General features: G+C 44.1%; 1 protein-coding gene across 2 annotated transcripts in view; it reads left to right on the top strand.

Moving 5' to 3' along the window:
- HENMT1 (HEN methyltransferase 1) overlaps positions 1-22,966 on the top strand; it is a 72,548-nt gene extending 49,582 nt beyond the window's left edge. For both annotated transcript variants that reach the window (XM_069736064.1, XM_069736065.1), the window contains one exon: positions 22,453-22,966. In XM_069736064.1, coding sequence (XP_069592165.1) covers positions 22,453-22,884 — 432 coding nt within the window. In that variant the 3' untranslated portion in view covers positions 22,885-22,966. The remainder of the gene's footprint in view (positions 1-22,452) is intronic.
- Positions 22,967-25,086: the final 2,120 nt, after the last annotated feature.

Genomic DNA, 25,086 nt, shown 5'->3' with positions numbered 1-25,086 from the left:
TTAACGCTTGTCCCACCTCTAGAATGTATCAAGGGTTCTACTCAAATCTGTTTCTTATACCCAAGGATAGCTTGGTGCAACCCATCTTTGACCTAAGGCTGCTGAATGAGAAGATCCAGCTGCATCAGTTCAGTGTGGAGTCTCTCTGCTCGATGAACACCTCCATGAAACCCAGGGAGTGTCTGTCTTCGGTGAACATTTGGGACGCTTACCTTCTTATTCCCATGTTCCCTGCTCACAAGAACTTTTTTCGCTTTGCGGTTTACCAAGATCTTTTTTGTGTCTGTCCCTTTCCTTTGGCTTGGACACAGCGCCGGTGGTTCTTACAAAGGTATTGGCTCTAGTTATGGCCCTGCTTCGAATCAAAGGCATTGTGATACCTTACCTGGGCATCATTTTTATCAAGGCTCCTTCTTACTCAAAGAACTTGGAGAGCTTACAGATTGTCTGGGACACCCTGGCTTGCTTCGGGTGAATTATCAACAGGGCAAAGTACTCTGGTCTCAGCACAGCAACTACGTTCTCTGGGGATGGTAAATGACGCAGTCAGGCAAGAATCTTGCTTCTGGAAGAGAAAAGATAAGCTCTTCAGTCCAGCATCCGAATTTTGAGGTGACAAAGGAAAGGCCCCTGTCCTGTCCTGCATGAGAATTCTAGGTATGATGGTGGTGGCTTTCGAGGTGATGTCATTTGCGCAGTTTCTTTCAAGATCCTTGCAGAACACCTTTTTCTTTTGTTGGGACAGGTCAGTGCATTCTCTGGATTGATCGGTCAGTCTTTCGGACGATGGTTAACTTTGCCCCTGTTATATCGGTGTCATTCCTTTTTCCCTAGTCATTGGCAGGTTCTGACGACAGACACCAATGTTCTCAAATGGGGAGTGGTCTTCCGTAATTTTTCCATTCAAGCTCTTGGAAGAGACTGGAGAGACTTCTCCCAATCAACATATTGCAACTCAGAGAAGTGCCGCTGGCACTTCTTCATTGGGAGCAAATGATCTTGAGTTTCCATGTGCGGATTCAGTCCAACAATGCCACCGCGGTGGTATATATCAACCATCAGGGTAGAACTCAGAATCAATTAACAATGGCAGAAGTCGCAAGAATTTTGGATTGGGCGGAAGACAAAGTACTATTGATTTCAGTGATTCACATAGCACAAGTGAACAATTGGGTCATGGTTTTTCTTAAGCCATAAGGTGTTATCCTTGGGAGAGTGCTCGCTTCATCTGGAGGTCTTCAGCCACATCTGTCTTCGGTGGTGACTCCAGCTGGTGATCTAAGGGATTTCAGGCTAAACTGCAAGGTTCTCAAGTTTGTGGCCAGGTCCAAGATTTATTGGCAGTCGCGGTTAACGCATTAGCAATCCCTTTGTCTGGTCTCAGTTCACCCTCCTGTACCTGTTTCCACCTGTTCCCCTGCTAGCCAAGCTTCTCGAGAAGATCAGGGCAGAGGGGATTTCCGTCATCCTCTTAGTTCTGGAATTGCCTCAAAGATCCTGGTATGCGGGCATGAACAACCTCCTCTCAGACGTCTAGTGAGCTCTTCCAGATCATCTAACAGACTAACCCATTTTTCCTGTGTATCACAATCAATAATATGAGAAAGAGATTTTACTGTGCATATCAAAAATCTTCATTTTTATTTATTTTTTGTACTTTTTTTATGTTTAAAGGGAACCCGTCAACATGATTGTGCTGAGTAACCTAAAGACAGTATCAGGTATTGCCGTTATACTGAATAAAATGATACCTTGGTTGATGAAATCAATATTGTGGTTGTTGTTTAATCGGTATTTGTAGTTTTCAGTTAAAGGGAATCTGTCACCACATGTGACCTATCTAAACTATTGTAATAGGCATGCAGGCTATAGACTACTGAAAACAGTCCTCTTTGCCTGCCTCATATTAGCTGTTTTGTTGCTGAGAAATCATCTTTTATCACTTTATATAAGTAACCTCTTCCAGGCTCTGGGGCGGAGGGTGCCTGGAGATAACTCTGCCCCCAGAGCTTGTTTTACATGAAGGAGGAGTTACCAGTGTGAGACAAGTTACTAACACAGAACAGGAGAAATGAAATTTGTGTTCATGTTTGCTTCTCTCTCAGCTCTGCTGTATTGCAACAATATTACAGCCCTGAAACACAAAAGAGAATAGTAAAACCAAAAACACTCAGTTTGAAAAAAATTGCAGTAATCCGCAAGTGCTAGTAAAAGATGTAAAAAACAGGGTATTTGGTTGATACGTTTTTTGCAAAAAATGTATACTAAGCTGCTCTACCAAACTTCACGGTATACCCATATCAGAGCAGTCCTAACTAATGTATGCAATCCCTATCTGATGTATTTAAAAACCTGATCATCTGTATATTACCTGTGTGAACAGGGTTCAGAGAGGAAACATCCATGTGTGCATACAGGGTAGAACAGCTTTTGTGCAGATAGCCCAAGAGGAGTGGTGGAACTCCCCAGTCTTGTAGACACAAGAGAACAATTATGGAAACAGGAACACATGGGCTACCTGCACAGTGAACAAGTCTGTAGGAACATGTTCACACACCACCAAGAAACCTGAAGACACAGAAGAGAATAGTAAAACCAAAAACACTCAGTTTGAAAAACTGTTTGGTAGAGCAGCTTAGTATACATTTTTTGCAAAAAACGTGTCAACCAAATACCATGTTTTTTACATCTTTTACTAGCACTTGCGGATTACTGCAATTTTTTTCAAACTGAGTGTTTTTGGTTTTACTATTCTCTTTTGTGTCTTCAGGTTTCTTGGTGGTGTGTGAACATGTTCCTACAGACTTGTTCACTGTGCAGGTAGCCCATGTGTTCCTGTTTCCAATATTACAGCCCTGTCTGCCTGTGTACTGGAAACCGAGAGGAACCTGCAGTCAGGTATAATCACGCTCTGCAGTGAGATCAGGAGAACATAGAGCAGCCATTACACATCACACTGGTAACAATGGTATCCAGGTCACACCACATTGGTAACTCCCCCTATATTTAAAATAAGCCCTGGAGGCAGAGTTATCTCCAGGCACCATCCTCCCCGGAGCCTGGAAATGGTCAACTTATATAAAGTGATAAAAGAGTATTTCTCAGCAACAACACATCTGATATGAGACACACAGGGAGGACTGTTTTCAGCATTCTATAGCCTGTATGGCCATATTAATAGTTTAGATAGGTCAAATGTGTTGATAGATTCCCTTTAATGAGATTCTTGTTCTTCGGGGCGGCCTATGGGGGTGTCTTGATATGGTGCTCTGCTTACGTGTTCATCTGTATGGCATATGACAGGTCACTGATCCCTCAGTGACCCGCCCCTATTTTACATGTTATTGTTTTGAAAAAAAAATTACATTTATCACGCCGACGCCTAAACTGTAGCATGATCAGATCTATAATATCCGTTTATTCATCTTATTTAGTGATCAAAATTTGTTGAGAATAAAAACATTTCTTCCTCAAAATGGCGCCAGCGGCGCCTGTGCAGTAGAACAATTTGGAATGCGATAGATTCTACTACGCAGGCGCCACCGTCAGCGCCATTTTGTTAGAGGGAAAACATTTTTTGTCTCCACCAAGATGGAGCCGGCCACGCCTGCGCCGTAGCATCTATCGGCGATCCGATAAATGCTACTGCGGAGACGCCACTGGTGCCATTTTGAGGAAGAATTTTTTTTTTTCCCTCAAATTGATATAGCTAAATAAAATTAATAAAAGGATATAGATGCAACCATGCTACAGCGCAGGCGACACTGCCAGCGCCTGCATAATGAATGTATGAATGTAATGTTTTTATAAAAACAATAAGAGATACAGTATGTAGAATAGGGGGCATGTCACTGAGGGATCAGTGACCTGTCATAAGCCATACATATGAATATGTAAGCAGAGCATTACATAAATTCCCCCACAGGCAGCCCCAGAGCACGAGCATATCATTAACTGAAAACTACAAATACAGATTAAACAATAACCAGAAGACAGATTTAATCAACCCAGGTATTATTTTAATCAGTATAACAGCGCCAACCTGACAGTGTCAGGCTGCTTAGCACAATCCTGCAGACATGTTCCCTTAAAAAAAATTATATATATTATATACACTGCTCAAAAAAATAAAGGGAACACTTAAACAACAGAATATAACTCCAAGTAAATCAAACTTCTGTGAAATCAAACTGTCCACTTAGGAAGCAACACTGATTGACAATCAATTTCACATGCTGTTGTGCAAATGGAATAGACAACAGATGGAAATTATTGGCAATTATCAAGACACACTCAATAAAGGAGTTGTTCTGCGGGTGGGGACCACAGACCACATCTCAGTACCAATGCTTTCTGGCTGATGTTTTGGTCACTTTTGAATGTTGGTTGTGCTTTCACACTCGTGGTAACATGAGACGGACTCTACAACCCACACAAGTGGCTCAGATAGTGCAGCTCATCCAGGATGGCACATCAATGCGAGCTTTGGCAAGACGGTTTGCTGAGTCTGTCAGCATAGTGTCCAGAGGCTGGAGGCGCTACCAGGAGATTGCTAAGTACACCATGAGACGTGGAGGGGGCCGCAGGAGGGCAACAACCCAGCAGCAGGACCGCTACCTCAGCCTTTGTGCAAGTAGTAACAGGAGGAGCACTGCCAGAGCCCTGCAAAATGACCTCCAGCAAGCCACAAATCTGCATGTGTCTGCACAAATGATTAGAAACCGACTCCATGAGTATGGTTGAGTGCCCGACGTCCACAGATGGGGTTGTGCTCACAGCCCAACACCATGCAGGATGCTAGACATTTGCCGCAGAACACCAGGATTGGAAAATTCGCAACTGGCACCCTGTGCTCTTTACAGATGAAAGCAGGTTCACACTGAGCACATGTGACAGGCGTGACAGAGTCTGGAGACACCGTGGAGAGCGATCTGCTGCCTGCAACATCCTTCAGCATGAACAGTTTGGCAGTGGGTCAGTAATGGTGTGGGGTGGCATTTCTTTGGAGGGCCGCACAGCCCTCCATGTGCTTGCCAGAAGTAACCCATCTGCCATTAGGTACCGAGATGAGATCCTCAGACCCCTTGTGAGACCATATGCTGGTGCGGTTGGCCCTGGGTTCCTCCTAATGCAGGACAATGCCAGACCTCATGTGGCTGGAGTGTGTCATCAGTTTCTGCAAGATGAAGGCATTCCCCATACCCGAATCACATGGTAAAATGAATGGTGTCATTCAAGAGTACAATTTGTCTTGCAAAAAACAAACCCTCATACATCTTGTAGGTGGAAAAATAATAGTTATGTTTTTTGGAAGAAACGGAGGAAAAAAACAGAAATTGGCCGCAACGTGAAGGGGTTAACCTATGGGTTTCAGAATATGGCCACACAAGGACAAATTATTTTTTTTAAAATCTTTATTGAATAAAAGTCATAAAACAAAACTAGAACTACATACCCTTGGTGTTGATATAATCATTCTGACCAACAGAATAAAGTTATTTTTGGCAAAAATTAAATAGTTTAAATTGTCAAAAACAACAGCAGAATTGCTGTTTTTTTCTGTCTTTTCATAAAGAGTTAATAAAAGTTAGATAGTAGGTTGTGTGCATGTGAAAATGGCTGCAGTGCCAAATATAACTCATCCAGCATAAAACAAGACTTATTACAGATATGGCGGCAAAAAAATAAAAAAATGAATCAAAATGCATAAAAAGAAATGTGGAAATTGACCTATTATTGCAACATTGCATCATTGCGGGGGTGACCCCTTGTGGGGGGCTCAGGAGCGGAGCTTTCTCTACATGCGGTAGATGCCGGCTGTGATGCATAGCCAGCATCTGTGTCTGATATGAGTGTCCGCAGCCGAGGTATGATATGCCACTATCGGTCTCACAGCAATGTGCCAGGGATCGTAGGGCATCAATCAGTTACCTTTGCTTGTAGGGGCTTGCCGAAGACACACATTACTGTCATCTTGGTACTCGTGTGAAGCTCAGCCACAGAACTTAACTTCATGCGAGACAGTGATTTTCATTATGAACTAAAATACCAAGGTATTGCAATACATAGTATAGGCGATCAAACAATCGCAGGTCCAAGGTGCCTGGGGAGACTACAAAATAAGGTTAAAAATCAAAAGAAACTTGTTTAAAAATATATAAAATATACAACATCTTGAATCATACCCTCACTTTTCTCTATTATAAATAAAGAAATTTTAAAACTGTAAAAAATAAACATATTTGGTGTATCACCACATCCATTAATATTCCAGTCTATCGAAATATAAAATTCATTAATCCGTACTGTAAATTCTGTAAAAGACAAAAAAATAAAAAATATTGGATTGTGCTTTTTGTGGCTTTGCTACTAGATCAGTTCTTCAATACAAAAAGTGAAACTCATATATTATATTAATGTTGATGATTATGGCTTACAGCTAATGAAAACCCAAAAGTCATTATCTCAGTAAATTAGAATACTTTATCACACCAGTGTGAAAAATTATTTTAAAATCTGAAATATTGGCTTACTGAAATGTATGTTCAGTAAATGCACTCAATACTTGGTCGGGGCTCCAGTTGCATCAATTATTGCATCAATTCGATATGGCATGGCGGTGATCAGTCTGTAGCACTGCTGAAGTGTTATGGAAGCCCAGGTTGCTTTGATAGCAGCCTTCAGCTCCTCTGCATTGTAGGTCTGGTGTCTCTCATTTTCCTCTTGACAATACCCCATAGATTCTCTATGGGGTTATGGTCAGGCGAGTTTGCTGGCCAATCTAGCACAGTGATACTGTTGTTTTTAACCCCTTCCCGACCCATGACGCCACGTAGGCGTCATGAAAGTCGGTGCCAATCCGACCCATGACGCCTATGTGGCGTCATGGAAAGATCGCGTCCCTGCAGGCCGGGTGAAAGGGTTAACTCCCATTTCACCCGATCTGCAGGGACAGGGGGAGTGGTAGTTTAGCCCAGGGGGGGTGGCTTCACCCCCTCGTGGCTACGATCGCTCTGATTGGCTGTTGAAAGTGAAACTGCCAATCAGAGCGATTTGTAATATTTCACCTATTATAACTGGTGAAATATTACAATCCAGCCATGGCCGATGCTGAAATATCATCGGCCATGGCTGGAAATACTAATGTGCCCCCACCCCACCCCTCCGATCGCCCCCCCAGCCCGCCGATCTGCCCGGTACACTGCCCCGCTCCCCTCCGTCCTGTGCTCCGCTCCCCCCCGTGCTCTTGTCCGCTCACCCCCGTGCTCCAATCACCCCCCCTGCACTCCGATCCACCCCCCCCCGGTGCTCCGTTCCACCCCCCCGTGCTCCGTTCCAGCCCCCCCGTGCTCCGTTCCACGCCCCCCGTGCTCCGTTCCACCCCTCCCGCGCTCCGATTCCCCCCCCGTGCTCCGATCCCCCCCCCCCCGTGGTCCCCCCCCCCCGTGGTCCCCCCCCACCCCATCATACTTACCGATCCAGCCGGGGTCCCGTCCGTCTTCTCCCTGGGCGCCGCCATCTTCCAAAATGGCGGGCGCATGCGCAGTGCGCCCGCCGAATCTGCCGGCCGGCAGATTTGTTCCAAAGTGCATTTTGATCACTGAGATATAATCTATCTCAGTGATCAAAATAAAAAAAAAATAATAAATGACCCCCCCCCCCCCTTTGTCACCCCCATAGGTAGGGACAATAAAAAAATAAAGAATTTTTTTTTTTTTCCACTAATGTTAGAATAGGGTTAGGGGTAGGGTTAGGGTTAGGGGTAGGGTTAGGGTTAGGGGTAGGGTTAGGGGTAGGGTTAGGGGTAGGGTTAGGGTTAGGGTTTCGGTATGTGCACACGTATTCTGGTCCTCTGCGGATTTTTCCGCTGCGGATTTGATAAATCCGCAGTGCTAAACCGCTGCGGATTTATGGCGGATTTACCGCGTTTTTTTCTGCGCATTTCCCTCACTGTTAGGGCAGTGAGAATCTGGAATTGCTTGCCTGAGGAGGTGGTGATGGCGAACTCAGTCGAGGGGTTCAAGAGAGGCCTGGATGTCTTCCTGGAGCAGAACAATATTGTATCATACAATTATTAGGTTCTGTAGAAGGACGTAGATCTGGGGATTTATTATGATGGAATATAGGCTGAACTGGATGGACAAATGTCTTTTTTCGGCCTTACTAACTATGTTACTATGTTACTATGTATTTCACTGCGGTTTTACAACTGCGATTTTCTATTGGAGCAGTTGTAAAACCGCTGCGGAATCCGCACAAAGTGGTGACATGCTGCGGAATGTTAACCGCTGCGTTTCCGTGCAGTTTTTCCGCAGCATGTGTACAGCGATTTTTGTTTCCCGTAGGTTTACATTGAACTGTAAACTCATGGGAAACTGCTGCGGATCCGCAGCGTTTTCCGCAGCGTGTGCACATACCTTTAGAATTAGGCTATGTGCACACGGTGCGGATTTGGCTGCGGATCTGCAGCGGATTGGCCGCTGCGGATTCGCAGCAGTGTTCCATCAGGTTTACAGTACCATGTAAACCTATGGGAAACCAAATCCGCTGTGCCCATGGTGCGGAAAATACCGCGCGGAAACGCTGCATTGTATTTTCCACAGCATGTCAATTCTTTGTGCGGATTCCGCAGCGTTTTACACCTGTTCCTCAATAGGAATCCGCAGGTGAAATCCGCACAAAAAACACTGGAAATCCGCGGAAAATCCGCAGGTAAAACACAGTGCCTTTTACCCGCGGATTTTTCAAAAATGGTGCGGAAATATCTCACACGAATCCGCAACGTGGGCACATAGCCTTAGGGTTAGGGTTGGAATTAGGGTTGTGGTTAGGGGTGTGTTGGGGTTAGGGTTGGGATTAGGGTTACGGGTGTGTTGGGGTTAGGGTTGTGATTAGGGTTATGGCTACAGTTGGGATTAGGGTTAGGGGTGTGTTGGGGTTAGTGTTGGAGTTAGAATTGAGGGGTTACCACTGTTTAGGCACATCAGGGGTCGCCAAACGCAACATGGCGCCACTATTGATTCCAGCCAATCTCGTATTCAAAAAGTCAAATGGTGCTCCCTCACTTCCGAGCCCTGACGTGTGCCCAAACAGTGGTTTACCCCCACATATGGGGTACCAGCATACTCAGGACAAACTGCGCAACAATTACTGGGGTCCAATTTCTCCTGTTACCCTTGTGAATCTAAAAAAATGCTTGCTAAAACATAATTTTTGAGGAAAGAAAAATGATTTTTTATTTTCACGGCTCTGCGTTGTAAACGTCTGTGAAGCACTTGGGGGTTCAAAGTGCTCACCACATATCTAGATAAGTTCCTTGGGGGGTCTAGTTTCTAAAATGGGGTCACTTGTGGGGGTTTCTACTGTTTAGGCACACCAGGGGCTCTGCAAACGCAACGTGACACCCGCAGACCATTCCATCAAAGTCTGCATTTCAAAAGTCACTACTTCCCTTCTGAGCCCCGACGTGTGCCCAAACAGTGGTTTACCCCCACATATGGGGTATCAGCGTACTCAGGAGAAACTGGACAACAACTTTTGGGGTCCAATTTCTCCTGTAACCCTTGGGAAAATAAAAAATTCTGGGCTAAATAATTATTTTTGAGGAAAGAAAACGTATTTATTATTTTCACGGCTCTGCATTATAAACTTCTATGAAGCACTTGGGGGTTCAAAGTGCTCACCACACATCTAGATAAGTTCCTTTCGGGGTCTAGTTTCCAAAATGGGGTCACTTGTGGGGGGTTTCTACTGTTTAGGCACATCAGGGGCTCTGCAAACGCAACGTGACGCCCGCAGAGCATTCCATCAAAGTCTGCATTTCAAAACGTCACTACTTCAATTCCAAGCCCCGGCATGTGCCCAAACAGTAGTTTACCCCCACATATGGGGTATCACCGTACTCAGGAGGAACTGGACAACAAATATTGGGGTCAAATTTCTCCTGTTACCCTTGGGAAAATTAAAAAATTCTGGGCTAAATAATTATTTTTGAGGAAAGAAAACGTATTTATTATTTTCACGGCTCTGCATTATAAACTTCTATGAAGCGCTTGGGGGTTCAAAGTGCTCACCACACATCTAGATAAGTTCCTTTCGGGGTCTAGTTTCCAAAATGGGGTCACTTGTGGGGGGTTTCTACTGTTTAGCCACATCAGGGGCTCTGCAAACGCAACGTGACGCCCACAGAGCATTCCATCAAAGTCTGCATTTCAAAACGTCACTACTTCAATTCCGAGCCTTGGCATGTGCCCAAACAGTGGTTTACCCCCACATATGGGGTATCAGCGTACTCAGGAGAAATTGGACAACAACTTTTGGGGTCCAATTTCTTCTGTAACTCTTGGGAAAATAAAAAATTCTGGGCTAAATAATTATTTTTGAGGAAAGAAAACGTATTTATTATTTTCACGGCTCTGCATTATAAACTTCTATGAAGCACTTGGGGGTTCAAAGTGCTCACCACACATCTAGATAAGTTCCTTTGGGGGTCTAGTTTCCAAAATAAGGTCACTTGTGGGGGGTTTCTACTGTTAAGCCACATCAGGGGCTCTGCAAACGCAACGTGACGCCCACAGAGCATTCCATCAAAGTCTGCATTTCAAAACGTCACTACTTCACTTCCGAGCCCCGGCATGTGCCCAAACAGTCATTTACCCCCACATATGGGGTATCAGCGTACTCAGGAGAAACTGGACAACAACTTTTGGGGTCAAATTTCTCCTGTTACCCTTGGGAAAATAAAAAATTGCAGGCTAAAAGATCATTTTTGAGAAAATATATATATTTTTTTATTTTCATGGCTCTGCGTTATAAACTTCTGTGAAGCACTTGGGGGTTCAAAGTCCTCACCACACATCTAGATTAGTTCCTTTGGGGGTCTAGTTTCCAAAATGGGGTCATTTCTGGGGGATCTCCAATGTTTAGGCACACAGGGGCTCTCCAAACGTGACATGGTGTCCGCTAATGATTGGAGCTAATTTTCCATTTAAAAAGCCAAATGGCGTGACATCCCTTCCGAGCCCTGCCGTACGCCCAAACAGTGGTTTACCCCCACATATGGGGTATCAGCGTACTCAGGACAAACTGGACAACAATATTTGTGGTCCAATTTCTCCTATTATCCTTGGCAAAATAGGAAATTCCAGGCTAAAAAATCATTTTTGAGGAAAGAAAAATTATTTTTTATTTTCATGGCTCTGCATTATAAACTTCTGTGAAGCACCTGGGGGTTTAAAGTGATCAATATGCATCTAGATAAGTTCATTGGGGGGTCTAGTTTCCAAAATGGGGTCACTTGTGGGGGAGCTCCAATGTTTAGGCACACAGGGGCTCTCCAAACGCGACATGGTGTCCGCTAACAATTGGAGCTAATTTTCCATTCAAAAAGTCAAATGGCGCGCCTTCCCTTCCGAGCCTTACCATGTGCCCAAACAGTGGTTTACCCCCACATATGAGGTATCGACGTACTCGGGAGAAATTGCCCAACAAATTTTATGATCCATTTTATCCTACTGCCCATGTGAAAATGAAAAAATTGAGGCGAAAAGAATTTTTTTGTGAAAAAAAAGTACTTTTTCATTTTTACAGATCAATTTGTGAAGCACCTGAGGGTTTAAAGTGCTCACTAGGCATCTAAATAAGTTCCTTGGGGGGTCTAGTTTCCAAAATGGGGTCACTTGTGGGGGAGCGCCAATGTTTAGGCGCACAGGAGCTATCCAAACGCGACATGGTGTCCGCTAACGATGGAAATAATTTTTCATTCAAAAAGTCAAATGGCGCTCCTTCCCTTCCGAGCCTTACCATGTGCCCAAACAGTGGTTTACCCCCACATGTGAGGTATTGGTGTACTCTGGAGAAATTGCCCAACACATTTTAGGATCCATTTTATCCTGTTGACCATGTAAAAATGAAAAAATTTAGGCTAAAAGAATTTTTTTGTGAAAAAAAAGTACTTTTTCATTTTTACGGATCAATTTGTGAAGCACCTGGGGGTTCAAAGTGCTCACTATGCATCTAGATAAGTTCCTTGGGGCGTCTAGTTTCCAAAATGGGGTCACTTGTGGGGGAGCTCCAATTTTTAGGCACACGGGGGCTCTCCAAACGTGACATGGTGTCCGCTAAAGAGTGGAGCCAATTTTTAATTCAAAAAGTCAAATGGCGCTCCTTCCCTTCCAAGCCCTGCGTGCGCCCAAACAGTGGTTTACCTCCACATATGAGGTATCAGCGTACTCAGGACAAATTGGACAACAACTTTCGTGGTTCAGTTTCTCCTTTTACCATTGGGAAAATAAAAAAATTGTTGCTAAAAGATAATTTTTGTGACTAAAAAGTTAAATGCTCATTTTTTCCTTCCATGTTGCTTCTGCTGCTGTGAAGCACCTGAAGGGTTAATATTCTTCTTGAATGTGGTTTTGAGTACCTTGAGGGGTGCAGTTTTTAGAATGGTGTCACTTTTGGGTATTTTCAGCCATATAGACCCCTCAAACTGACTTCAAATGTGAGGTGGTCCCTAAAAAAAATGGTTTTGTAAATTTCGTTGTAAAAATGACAAATCGCTGGTCAAATTTTAACCCTTATAACTTCCTAACAAAAAAAAATTTTGTTTCCAAAATTGTGCTGATGTAAAGTAAACATGTGGGAAATGTTATTTATTAACTATTTTGTGTCACATATCTCTCTGGTTTAACAGAATAAAAATTCAAAATGTGAAAATTGCGAAATTTTCAAAATTTTCGCCAAATTTCCGTTTTTATCACAAAAAACGCAGAATTTATTGACCTAAATTTACCACTAACATGAAGCCCAATATGTCACGAAAAAACAATCTCAGAACCGCTAGGATCCGTTGAAGCGTTCCTGAGTTATTACCTCATAAAGGGACACTGGTCAGAATTGCAAAAAACGGCAAGGTCTTTAAGGTCAAAATAGGCTGGGTCATGAAGGGGTTAAACCAGATATTGGTGCTTTCTCTAGTCACCTTCCATGACAGCGGTACAGGAGGATACCTCCCCGCCCCAATGGGGGACAGGAAACACAAAGAGGTTAAATACCCTACCTGCAACCACCAGTATTTTTCCTGTCCCCTATGGGGCATAAAGATTTCCTGCTGTGATGCTGCTGTGGCCGGCGATCGGAGCACGCAGTTTAACTTAGTATTAGCTGGGCAGCTGGGGTCGGGTGCGATGCTCTCGTCTCTGTGCAGCTGCTCCCGTCTCCACGTTGCCTCCTGGACTCGGGACCCTTACTCCCACCCCTCCTGCGCCCCCTCTGGGGGTAAAGCAGGGCGGTGACATGCGGCTGGGGTCCCCCCGTGGCTCCATGGCTCCCTCCTCTCCAATCGGTGCCGGATTCTGGAGTACACACGCACCGGAAGTGACGCGACTGAACTTCCGGTTCGAGTCCTGTGCGTTCCACGGTGGAATGCACGCGCGCCCAGCAACGCTGTGGATACACCAGAATCGGCTGCCACGTGGGGCGATCCTGCCCAGGTCCCCCCCCCCCTGCACCTGCAGACCTGGGAGAGGAGGAGCATGCTATTACGGATGCTGTGTCCTCGGATATTTAACCCTGGGGTCAGGGTTCACCACCAGGTAAGGCACACTGTCTGTCTGTGTGTGACTGCGATGGATAGACAGACCATGGACGGTGACAGAACCCCCCTCTCTGCATCTGCTGAGCCCGGCGTCCTCCCTCCTACCTTGAGTAGTGGACGAAGGTACTTTTCTACTGGGTGGCAATTAAACTTAGTCCCCTTCGCTCTCTTTTTAGGGAGACAAGGCTCCTGCCCCCAAGAAGGACAAAACATCCAGAAAAGCAGAAGACCGCAAGTGTATGTGTGCATCAAAGCTTCCATCATCATGCAAAAAGAAGCTTTGCCAGTCCTGCACAGAAGAGGTGCTACGCACCGAACAACCATCTCTCCTCGAAAGCATTAAATCCCTTATTAAACAATAAGTGCATTCTTCAGTATCGGCCCTTTCCCAAACCCTATTACCGCAGCCCCCTCCACCAAAGAAGAGGAAAATATCTGTGGTACAGTCTGACTCTGACTCCGGTGAATTACGTTCTTCTGATTCGGAAGACATGTGGGAGAATGAGGGCTCCACTTCAAACCCCAAAGAGGATAATAAAAAATATTATTTCTCCTCTGAGGACATACGAGAGTTAATTAGTATGGTCAGGGGGACAATGGATGTTGAGGAAGAGGAGGTAAAGCAGTCAGTGCAGGACGAAATGTTTTGAGGCTTAAAACCTAGAAAACTAAAGGAATTTCCGGTATATGAAAATGTGCAGAGCCTCATTTTGCATGAATAGGAGTCCCCTGTGAAAGGACTTGGCGTCCCATCCGAGTTAAAAACCGCTTCCCTTTAGATGGAGACACCTCTCTGGGATACCCCAAAGGGTAGACGTACAGGTGTCCAGAGTAACGAAAAAGACAGCCCTTCCATTCGAGGACTCGTCTCAGCTCAGGGACCCCATGAATCGGAAAATGGAAAGTCTGCTTTGGAGATCTTGGGATACCTCCACGAACCTCCTTAAATCAAACATAGCGTCTACCTGTGTGGCTAGATCTCTGTTTCGTTGGCTCCGCACTCTAGAGGATCACCTTACCCAGGGAACATCTAGAGAAATGATTCTCGATTCTCTTCCCCTTCTCCAGAAGGCTATGGGGTTTCTTGCTGACGCTTCAGCAGAATCTGTTAGAGTAGCAGCCAAATCCGCAGTCTTCTCGAACTCTGCCAGGAGGGCTCTGTGGCTGAAGTCCTGGAGTGGCGACATCATATCCAAAGCGAAACTTTGTGCCATTCCGTTTCAGGGTCGCTATTTGTTTGGTCAGGCCCTTGATGATATATTAGACAAGGCCACAGACAAAAAGAAGGCACTTCCCGAACAGAGGGATCCAAAAAAAGAGTTTTTTTCGTCCCTCAAAGGATCAGACCTCTCAAAGAGATTTCAAAGGCAAACGCAAATCAGGCCGCTGGATCTATCCTAAAGGGGGGAAGGGAAGAAATATCCTTGTTCCCCAAACCCAGCAGACCCCTGATAAAAAGTAATTACACCCAGGGAGTCGGGGGTCGGCTCTCGAGCGTTATAGCCAATGGCGGTCCATCTCCTCAAACCCGTGGGTACTCAATACCATTCAGTACGGGTTAAAGCTAGAGTTCGAGAGCCCTCCCCCTTGCCTCCTAAGGGTTACCCCTTTACAAGATCTCCATCCCTGGGACGCATTTTTCTCTGGCCTTCAGGAATTAATCAGGACAGGAGTAATTTCCCCAGTACCTCAACAGGAGATAGGCGGGGGTCACTATTCTCGCCTGTTTCTAATCAGAAAACCTTCAGGGAAGCACAGGATAATCATCAATTTGAAACCCTAAAATCGGGTAATTACATTCAAAAGATTCAAGATGGAATCTATAAGATCTGCAATTCCCCTGATAGGTCAGGACTAGGTGATGGCTACAGTGGATTTAAGGGACGCATATTATCACGTCCCCATCCATCAAAAATTCTGAAAATTCCTAACGTTTGCAATTTCCCAGGACCAGCTGATCACACATTATCAGTTCAATGCCCTCCCGTTCGGAATCTCGTCGGCACCTCGCGTGTTCACAAAGATCATGACGGAGGCAGTGATTTTCATACGACTTCAGGGGATTTGCATTATACCATATCTAGACGACCTGCTCATTGTCGCCCCATCTACCTCCCGTCTAAACACAGATGTAGCAAGGACCTTAGAAATCCTGGAATCCTTGGCGTGGATCCCGAACTGAGAAAAATCGGACCTGCTTCCTTCCACAAAGAAGAAATTCCTAGGGGTCCTTCTGAATTCAGAGTTAAGAAAATCCTTTCTGCCCAAGCAGCGACAGCTAGATCTGGTGCAGAAGATAACAAAATTCAGAACCCTGAAGGCTCCCATATTCCAGATCCATTCTGGGGTCCCAAACATCCTGTATCCCGATGGTATCTTGGGCCCAGGCCCACACCAGAGTCCTTCAGACACATGTATTGTCATCTTGGGACAGACAGCAGAGCTCCCTATCCAAAAAAGTCCTCCTCCCCAACCATGTCAGGATATCTCTGGCATGGTGGCTGTGTCTCCGGAACCTTCAACAGGGGGTCAGCTGGGACCAGATTCCACTGAAGATACTTACATCAGATGCCAGTCAGAGGGGATGGGGAGCCATAGTAGAGAAATCTCACTTCCAGGGCATATGGTCTCCAGACACCAGAGCCTGCTCATCAAACTTCAGAGAACTGAAGGCGGTGGAAGAGGCCTTAAAAGCCGCATTAACTCTTGTCCAAGGTCACCGTGTCAAAATATACTCCGACAACATGACCATGGTCGCGTACCTCCGTCATCAGGGGGGCACGAGGTTCGAAAGATTAAAATCTCTGGCGGCAAGAATTTTTTCCTGGGCAGAAAGAAACCTCTTATCCATCACGGCAGTCCATCTATAGGGGTCTGCCAATACCCAGGCAGACTTTTTCAACAGAAGGGATATACATCCGGGAGAATGGTGCCTGGATCAGGAAGTATTCCTCTCCCTAGTTTCTCGATGGGGGATCCCGGATGTAGACTTATTCGTCAACAGCCAGAATACCAAACTGCAAACATTTTTTTCCCTAAACATGACAGAGCGCTGGACATGGATGCTTTCTCACACTCCTGGGAGTTCAGCCTCGCTTATGCTTTCCCTCCGATCCCGGTTCTGTCAAAGACGCTGCAGAAGATCCGATCCGAGCAGGTCACTACAATTCTGATTGCACCCATGTGGCCTGGAAGGAGTTGGTACAGCGCACTGTTGGACATGGCCCAGGAGGGTCCAATACGATTACTTCAGAAGAGCAACCTTCTTCATCAGGGTCGTTTATTACACAGGTTGAACCTGGCGGCATGGCTACTGAAGCCGAAATTCTAAGAGCAAGAGGTCTTTCCTATGAAGTAATATTCAGACTCTTCAGAGAAGTAGGAAACCTGTAACTAACGCCATCTACAGCAAAATTTGGAAGAAATTCTCTTCTTGGTGTTCTCCGAGTACTCCTGACCCATTCCATCCGGATGTTGCCCAGATCTTAAACTTCCTCCAGAGAGGTCTAGAGTTAGGGCTTAGACCTAGTACCTTAAAGGTTCAGGTTTCAGCGCTTAGTTCATTTTTTGACCAGAACTTGGCCAACCACCGTTGGATAAAAGGCTTCATGACTTCAGCCAGTAGAATCCGTCCCAGAGTCTGTAATTGTGTTCCTCCTTGGGACCTAAATCTGGTACTAAATAGTCTAAAGGTACTGTCACACTAGACGATATCGGTAGCGATCCGTGACGTTGCAGCGTCCTGGCTAGCAATATCGTCCAGTGTGACAGGCAGCAGCGATCAGGCCCCTGCTGTGATATCGCTGGTCGGGGAAGAAAGTCCAGAACTTTGTTTCGGCGCTGGATCTCCCGCTGACATCGCTGAATCGGCGTGTGTGACGCCGATTCAGCGATGTCTTCGCTGGTAACCAGGGTAAACATCGGGTTACTAAGCGCAGGGCCGCGCTTAGTAACCCGATGTTTACCCTGGTTACCATCGTTAAAGTAAAAAAAACAACCACTACATACTTACCTACCGCTGTCTGTCCCCGGCACTCTGCTTCTCTGCTCTGGCTGTGAGCACAGCGGCCGGAAAGCAGAGCGGTGACGTCACCGGGGACAGACAGCGGTAGGTAAGTATGTAGTGGTTGTTTTTTTTACTTTAACGATGGTAACCAGGGTAAACATCGGGTTACTAAGCGCGGCCCTGCGCTTAGTAACCCGATGTTTACCCTGGTTACCCGGGGACTTCGGGATCGTTGGTCGCTGGAGAGCTGTCTGTGTGACAGCTCTCTAGCGACCAAACAGCGACGCTGCAGCGATCCGGATCGTTGTCGGTATCGCTGCAGCGTCGCTTTGTGTGACGGTACCTTAACACAAGGTTCATTCAAGCCTTTATCAGAAACCTGCTTAAAGGTTCTCAAACTCAAAACTATCTTTCTAGTGGCTATTTCTTCTGCTAGACGGGTAGGAGAACTACAAGCACTATCCATGCAAGAGCCTTATTTAAGGGAAACAACAGACAGTATAATCCTTCGTCTAGACCCTACATTTTTACCTAAGGTAACATCAGATTTTCATAGAGGTCAGGACATAGTGCTGCCCTCATTCTGCCCAAATCCTTACAACAGAAAGGAAGAGTCCTTCCACACCCTGGACGTCCGAAGGGCGGTCCTTTATTACCTTCAACAGATGGAGAGTTGGAGGATTGATCGAAGATTGTTTATCCAGCACTCAGGAAGGAACAAGGGCAAAAAGGCGGCAAAGAACACAATTGCCAATTGGATCAAGCAAGCCATAGCTCTCGCACACTCGTCTCAGAACTTATCTCCTCCTTCATCACTAAAAGCCCACTCTACACGGTCAGTGTCAACATCATGGGCAGAGAGAGGAGATGCATCTACGGAGCAGATATGCCGCGCCGCCACCTGGTCTTCGGTTCACATGTTCACCAGGCACTACAGACTAGACTTTTTAACAGGGATTTAACATCCCTAGACCTCAAGCAGCTTGGATTGTGGCCTCTCCATTCTTCCTTCAGACTCTGGGACCTTGATTTCCAAATGAAATGCAAAATTTACTTTCACCTGAAAACAAAACTTTGGACCACTGAGTAACAGTCCAGTTTTTTTTCTCCTTGGCCCAGGTAAGATTCTTCTGACGTTGTCTATTTGTGATGAGTGGCTTGACACAAGAAATGCAACATTTATAGCCCATGTCCTGGATATATCTGTGTGGTGGCTCTTGAAGCAATGACTCCAGCAGCAGTCCACTTCTTGTGAATCTCCCCCAAATTTTTGATTGGCCTTTTATTAGCAATCCTTTCAAGGCTGCAGTTATTCCGGTTGCTTGTGCACCCTTTTCTACCACACTTTTTCCTTCCATTCAACTCTCCATTATTATGCTTGGATACAACACTCTGTGAACAGCCAACTTCTTAAGGCCCCTTTCACACATCAGTTTTTACTATCAGTCGCAATCCGTTGAATTTTGAAAAAACTAATCCGGCGTCTGATGCCGCCGGATTCATTTTTTCTCCTGGACTTGTATTAGCGACGGATTGCGATGGATGGCCTCACGTTTCATCCGTCGTTCACCGGATAAGTCAAAAATTGTTTGTCTGGCAGCCAGAGTCGACTGACAAAGTAACGTTTTTTGTGTACGTCAAAAAATCGGACAGTGACGGATCTGTCGCCGTCTGTCGTTTTCTCGAATGGAAGCCTATGGGCGCCGGATCCGTCAAATAATGGAATCTGGCAACGGATTCCGTTTATTTTAACTGAGCATGCTTCAATTTATTTATGATCCAATTAGCCAGATCCGCTAGTCGGATCCGTCGAAAAAAACAAATCCGTCGCATCAATTTTTCACAATCGACGACGGATTCGCCGATCCATCGAGCCAACGGATTGTGACTGATGGCAAAAAAAGGATGTGTGAAAGGGGCCTCAGCAATGACCTTTTGTGGCTTACCCTCCTTGTAGAGTTTGTCAATAACTGCCTTCTGGACATCTGTCAAGTCAGCAGTCTTCCCCATGATTGTGGAGCCTATTGAAACAGACTAAGGGACCTTTTTAAATGTTTAGAAAGCCTTTGCAGGTGTTTTTTGTTGATTATTATAATTTACTGAGATAATGACTTTTGGGTTTTCTTTGGCTGTAAGCCATAATTATCAACATAAATAGAAATAAACACTTGAAATAGATCACTGTTTGTAATGACTCTATATAATGAGTTTCACTTTTTGTATTGAAGAACTGAAATAAATTAACTTTTTAATGATATTCTAATTTTGTGAGAAGCACTTGTATATTCATCTTTTACAATTTATAAATTTCAGAAATAAAAATGGGACTATGCAAAATCTTGGGCACCCTGCATAGTTAGTACCTTGTAGCACCCCCTTTTGAAAGTATGACCGCTTTTAAATAGTTTTTAAAGCCAGACAAGAGTCTTTCAATTCTTGTTTGAGGGATCCATTCTTGGAAAAATTTTTCCATTTCTATGAGATTCCTGGGTCGTCCTGCATGCACTGCTATTTTGAGGTCTAGCCACTGATTTTCAATGATGTTCATATCAGGGGATTGTGAGGGCAATTGTAAAACCTTCAGCTTTAACCTTTTGAGGTAGTCTATTGTGGATTTTGACATGTGTTTAGGATCATTATCCATTTGTAGAAGCCATCCTCTTTTCAACTTCAGGTTTTTTTTTACAGATGGTGTTATGTTTGCTTCAAGAATTTGTTGAAATTTAATTGAATCCATTATTCCCAGTATCTATGAAATGTTCCCTGTACCAATGGCTGCAACACAACCTCAAGTCATGAATGATCCACCCCTATGCTTCATGTTTCATGAGATATTCTTTTCCTGAAATTCTGTGTCCATTTTTTCTCCACACATACCTTTTGATCATTGTGGGAAAATATTTTAACCTCATAGGTCCACGGGACTTATTTCCAAAATGCCTCAAGCTTGTTTAGATATTCTTTTGCATACTTCTGACACTGAATTTTATGGATAGTATGCAGGAGAAGTTTTCTTCTGATGACTCTTCCATGCAGGCCATATTTTTGAAGGTGACTCTGAATAGTAGAACAATGCACCACATCTCCAAAGTCTGCTAAATCTTTCTGATTGTCCTTTGCAATCAAGCTGGGGTTCTGATTTACCTCTCTAGCAATCCTACGAGCAGCTTTCACTGAAATTTTGCTTCATCTTCCAGACCTTATCTTGACCTTCACTGTTCATGTTAACTGCCATTTCTTAATTACATTTCAAACTGAGGAAAGGGCATCTTGAAAACGCTTTGCTATCTTATACCATTCTCCTGCTTTGTGGGCCTCCACCATTTTTATTTTCAGACAGCTGCTTAGAAGAACCCATGGCTGCTGTTTTTTGGCACAAAGTTAGATGAGGCTGGATTTTTATAAAGCTGGGAAATTTGCATCTCCTGGCCTTTCCTAACGATGATAGTGAACAAGCCATAACACTAACAGGCTAATTAAGGTCTGAAACCTTGGTCAAAGATATCTGAGCACACAAATCTCCATTGGTGCTCAATCTTTTGCATCGACCCATTTTTCTTTTTGTAATTTTTAAAATGTAAAAGACGACACCTTTTATAGATCAATTGCATCTTCAGCTTGCTTAACTATTCACAATAACAAAAAAAAACAAAAGGTATGAACTGGGATATAAACTGGTGTGCATGCAGCGTGTAAGCGCACATTCACACTTGGCAACTGACAGAAACATAATAATCAAATACCCTGCAGTAAATAAATAGCATAGTGCATGAAAATAATATACGATACTTAGTTAACATGTTTTTTGATTAAAAAAAATGTGAAAGCCATCCCACATCTTCACGTTGACCGTAATTGGGACAGTCTGCCAGCTCTTTTTCTATGTACACTTGTACAAAGAAAGATGTGAGTCACCGATAGGATTGATCTCTGGACCGAAAATCCCAGAAAGAATAAAGGTTTAAATGATGAAAAAAACGGTTATAATGAATTTTTTCTCACAAAACTAAATATCAGTCTACTCCACACCCCCTGCTCTATAACATGGGGCCTGCAGATTGGGCTGTATTTTCCTAGTTACAGGTTCCTTCTAAATAATTAGCATCTTTTGGTGCTCAAAGATTGCAGAAACTGGTTAAAGACAAAAAAGTAACATTTTTGGAATTGGCATCAAATTGTGTGCCATTTTCAAGAATTTAGCGCAAAAAAGTCACCAGATACCCCAAAACAAAAAAAAGAAAATCGATTGCAATAAATCACAAATTTTGAATCAGGCCATAGTCTCCGGACAGCTTTGCATAGTATGTTTGCTCTTCAATGTTGCAGTGTTTCAGCGTCAGTGTCTGATTCATGTTGCCTGTGGTTCAGGCAGCATGAATATGGCTTTTTAACTTTTAAAGGGAGTCTATCACCAGGTTATTTCCACCTAATCTGAGCTCTGTATAACCTTTCTACCACTACCACAAGTGGTGGGGGCATGGTTATACAGAGCTCAACATTCCGAGAATGGCTAGATCTGCAATAGATAAAACTGTGATTTTATCAAAGCTACAGCAAGCAACCCATAAAGTAATACACCGCTGGAATTAGGGTCTCTATCTATTGTGCGGTTTTCATATTAGGTGGCAAAAACTTGGTGACAGATTCCCTTTAATTATCAGCCTATATACAATAACATATGGTAAATAATAATAGGGGAGACCGGCACATAACACATTGCTGGGTATTTGTCCCACTAAGTACAGTAAAAGGGATTTCCCAGATATTATTGGAGGTGAAAATGTCGGATGGTGATAATCAAGGACTAAGTACAAGTAGAGATGTAACTTTTTTCTTCTCTGTATGTGAATAGGTTCTTCATGTGGTATATCCAAGTATTCAAGAGGAAAAATATCTGCGTAAAGTAGTACTGAGCAATGCCCTATCACATGCAGATCGTCTGAAAAACACCTTCTTACGTAAGCTCTTCCCTGAAGAAGATGAGGAAAATGCGAATATGGCAGACGATGAGAGAAATTCATGTGGCGTGTCAAGGTGGACTTCTAATTTCCAGACGCCTATAGAAAATGAAGAGAACAAAGTCAAACCTCCATTCCTGGAGGGAGATGCCATTCATGTACCACTAGAAACTCTGTTTGCCATCCCAAAGGTGAAGAAGCTCTGTGGAAGTCTTGACGCCCTCCAAAAAATGATGAATGGAGAAATTCTGCTAAGCAGTGATGGGAGCGCTGTTGTGTACCCTCTTAATGTAGAGCATGACTTGGACTCTATCGGCGATGCCTGATTTTTGCATGTTGATTGTTGGCCAGTTGGACCTGTTTCATAAGTTCGACTTTGTGTTTTTAGGTTGTTTGTTTATATATATATATATATATATATATATATATATATATATATATATATATATATATATATATATATGTGTATATATATATATATATATATAATATACAGTATTTTTTTTTTACTGTTTCCTATGGTTGATGTGTCTGGAGACTGCTACTTATGTATATAGTTATCAATGGATCATCCAATAAACAGCATTTATCACTAAGCCACAGTGTGGTGGTCTGACTGCTGTGACCCACATTGATCACAAGAACAGGGACCATGTGTGAATGAAGTTATAGTGCACCTGCATGACCTGGACTCCATTTGCTGTCTGTATAGTAGCTTTCATGTATGTGTAGTTTCAGTATTATTAAACCATAGAAGTGAATGGAGTCTTGGTCATGCATGCACACAAGCACTCATTCTAACCTATAGAAGTCGATGGAATAGTTATGCATACAAGCTGCTGCACCTATAGACCCTTAAATGTAAATGGAGCAGTGGTCACTCATGCATTCTATAGTTTCTATAGTGTGAATTATCTGATATTTTGTTAATGTCTAAATATCCAAGAAATATTGTTTCTCCTTGCGGAGATTGACATGCTAAGCATGCCATCATCATGTCATCGGTGGGCACCCGAGCGGTTTGCAGAGAGGGGACCCAGTAGTAATAGCACTGGTTTCAACTGCTCAAATGCAGTTGAAATGTGTTGCTGTCCAGAAGGCCACCAGTTTCTTGCAATGCAGAAGCTAAAAGGCCTGCCATCTAATCAGAGGTCAGCCCCGTCGCTTGCGGCATATGACATCTCTGCCATGCGCCAAACCCACCACGCTGAATGTAGAGCAGCAAGAAAATCCCACAGGAGCATGGACAAGCATGACAAAACATTACATAAAAAGGCTCAGGATGGAGTACATTATTAAATGGGTTAGGATGGATGGCATTATTAAATAAAGGTCCCAGGATAGAATACATTATTAAATAAAGAGGGCCAGGATCCAGACATTAAGTAAAGGGGCCAAGGATTTGGTGACATTATTACAGGAGGGAGCCCAGAATGGGGGACATTATTAAAGGGGTACTCCGGGGAGATAAACATTTTTTGTACAGTCCCTGCTCTCCTACACTATAAAGATGAGATGTCCAGTGCAGTTTACTGATCTTTCTAACTTTTGTAATTCCGTGTGACAGGAGCTGCTCCTCACTGCGCCCCCTCCTGTCTGTGACATTATGTCACACAGCAGTGTGATGCTCCACACTGTAAAAAACAGCCAGTCCAAGAAGATGGGGTATGACGGCTCCCCTGTTCTTTGCAGAGAAACAGCTATTATCAGGAGACTGGCTGATAACAGTGGGGAGCTGCACACTACTGTAATGTCCCACATGGAGGGATGAGCAATAAAGAGCAGCTGCTGTCACACCAGCCCACTCATAATGTCTCTGTCTGCAGCTGTGGGCTGTGTTATATACTATGTGGCTGCTATATAATACGAGGCTGCTATATATTACGTGGCTGCTATATACTGCATGGACTGTGCTATATACTACGTGGCTGTGTTATATACTATGTGGGCTGCGCTATATACTACATCACTGTGCTATATACCACGTGGCTGTGCTATATACTACGTGGCTGCTATATACTACGTAGCTGTTTTCCAACTACTGCGTGGGCTGTGCTATATACTACATGGCTGAGTTATATACTACGTGGGCTGTGCTATATACTACGTGGCTGTGTTATATACTACGTGACTGTGTTATATACTACGTGGCTGCTATATACAACGTGGCTGTGCTATATACTACGTGGCTGCTATATACTACGTGGCTGCTATATACTACGTGGCTGTGCTATATACTACGCGGCCGGCCGCGACCAATCAGCGATATTGGCATGGAATTTAAACCCCACTCACCTTGTGACGTACATACATACATACATACATATTATAGAATACCCAATGCGTTAGAATCGGGCCACCATCTAGTAGATATGTAATAGGAAGGTCAATGTTTATAAATGAAGTTTTAATTTAAAAAAAACGGGAAAAATATAGTGTGGGCTCCCGTGCAATTTTCTGCGCCAGAGAGGGAAAGCCGACGGCTGGGGGCCAATATTTGTAGCCTGGGGAGGGGGAAATACCCATGG

Source organism: Ranitomeya imitator, chromosome 8, assembly GCF_032444005.1.
Source record: "Ranitomeya imitator isolate aRanImi1 chromosome 8, aRanImi1.pri, whole genome shotgun sequence".
NCBI lineage: Eukaryota > Metazoa > Chordata > Amphibia > Anura > Dendrobatidae > Ranitomeya > Ranitomeya imitator.
This window is presented reverse-complemented; position numbering and strand designations above follow the sequence as displayed.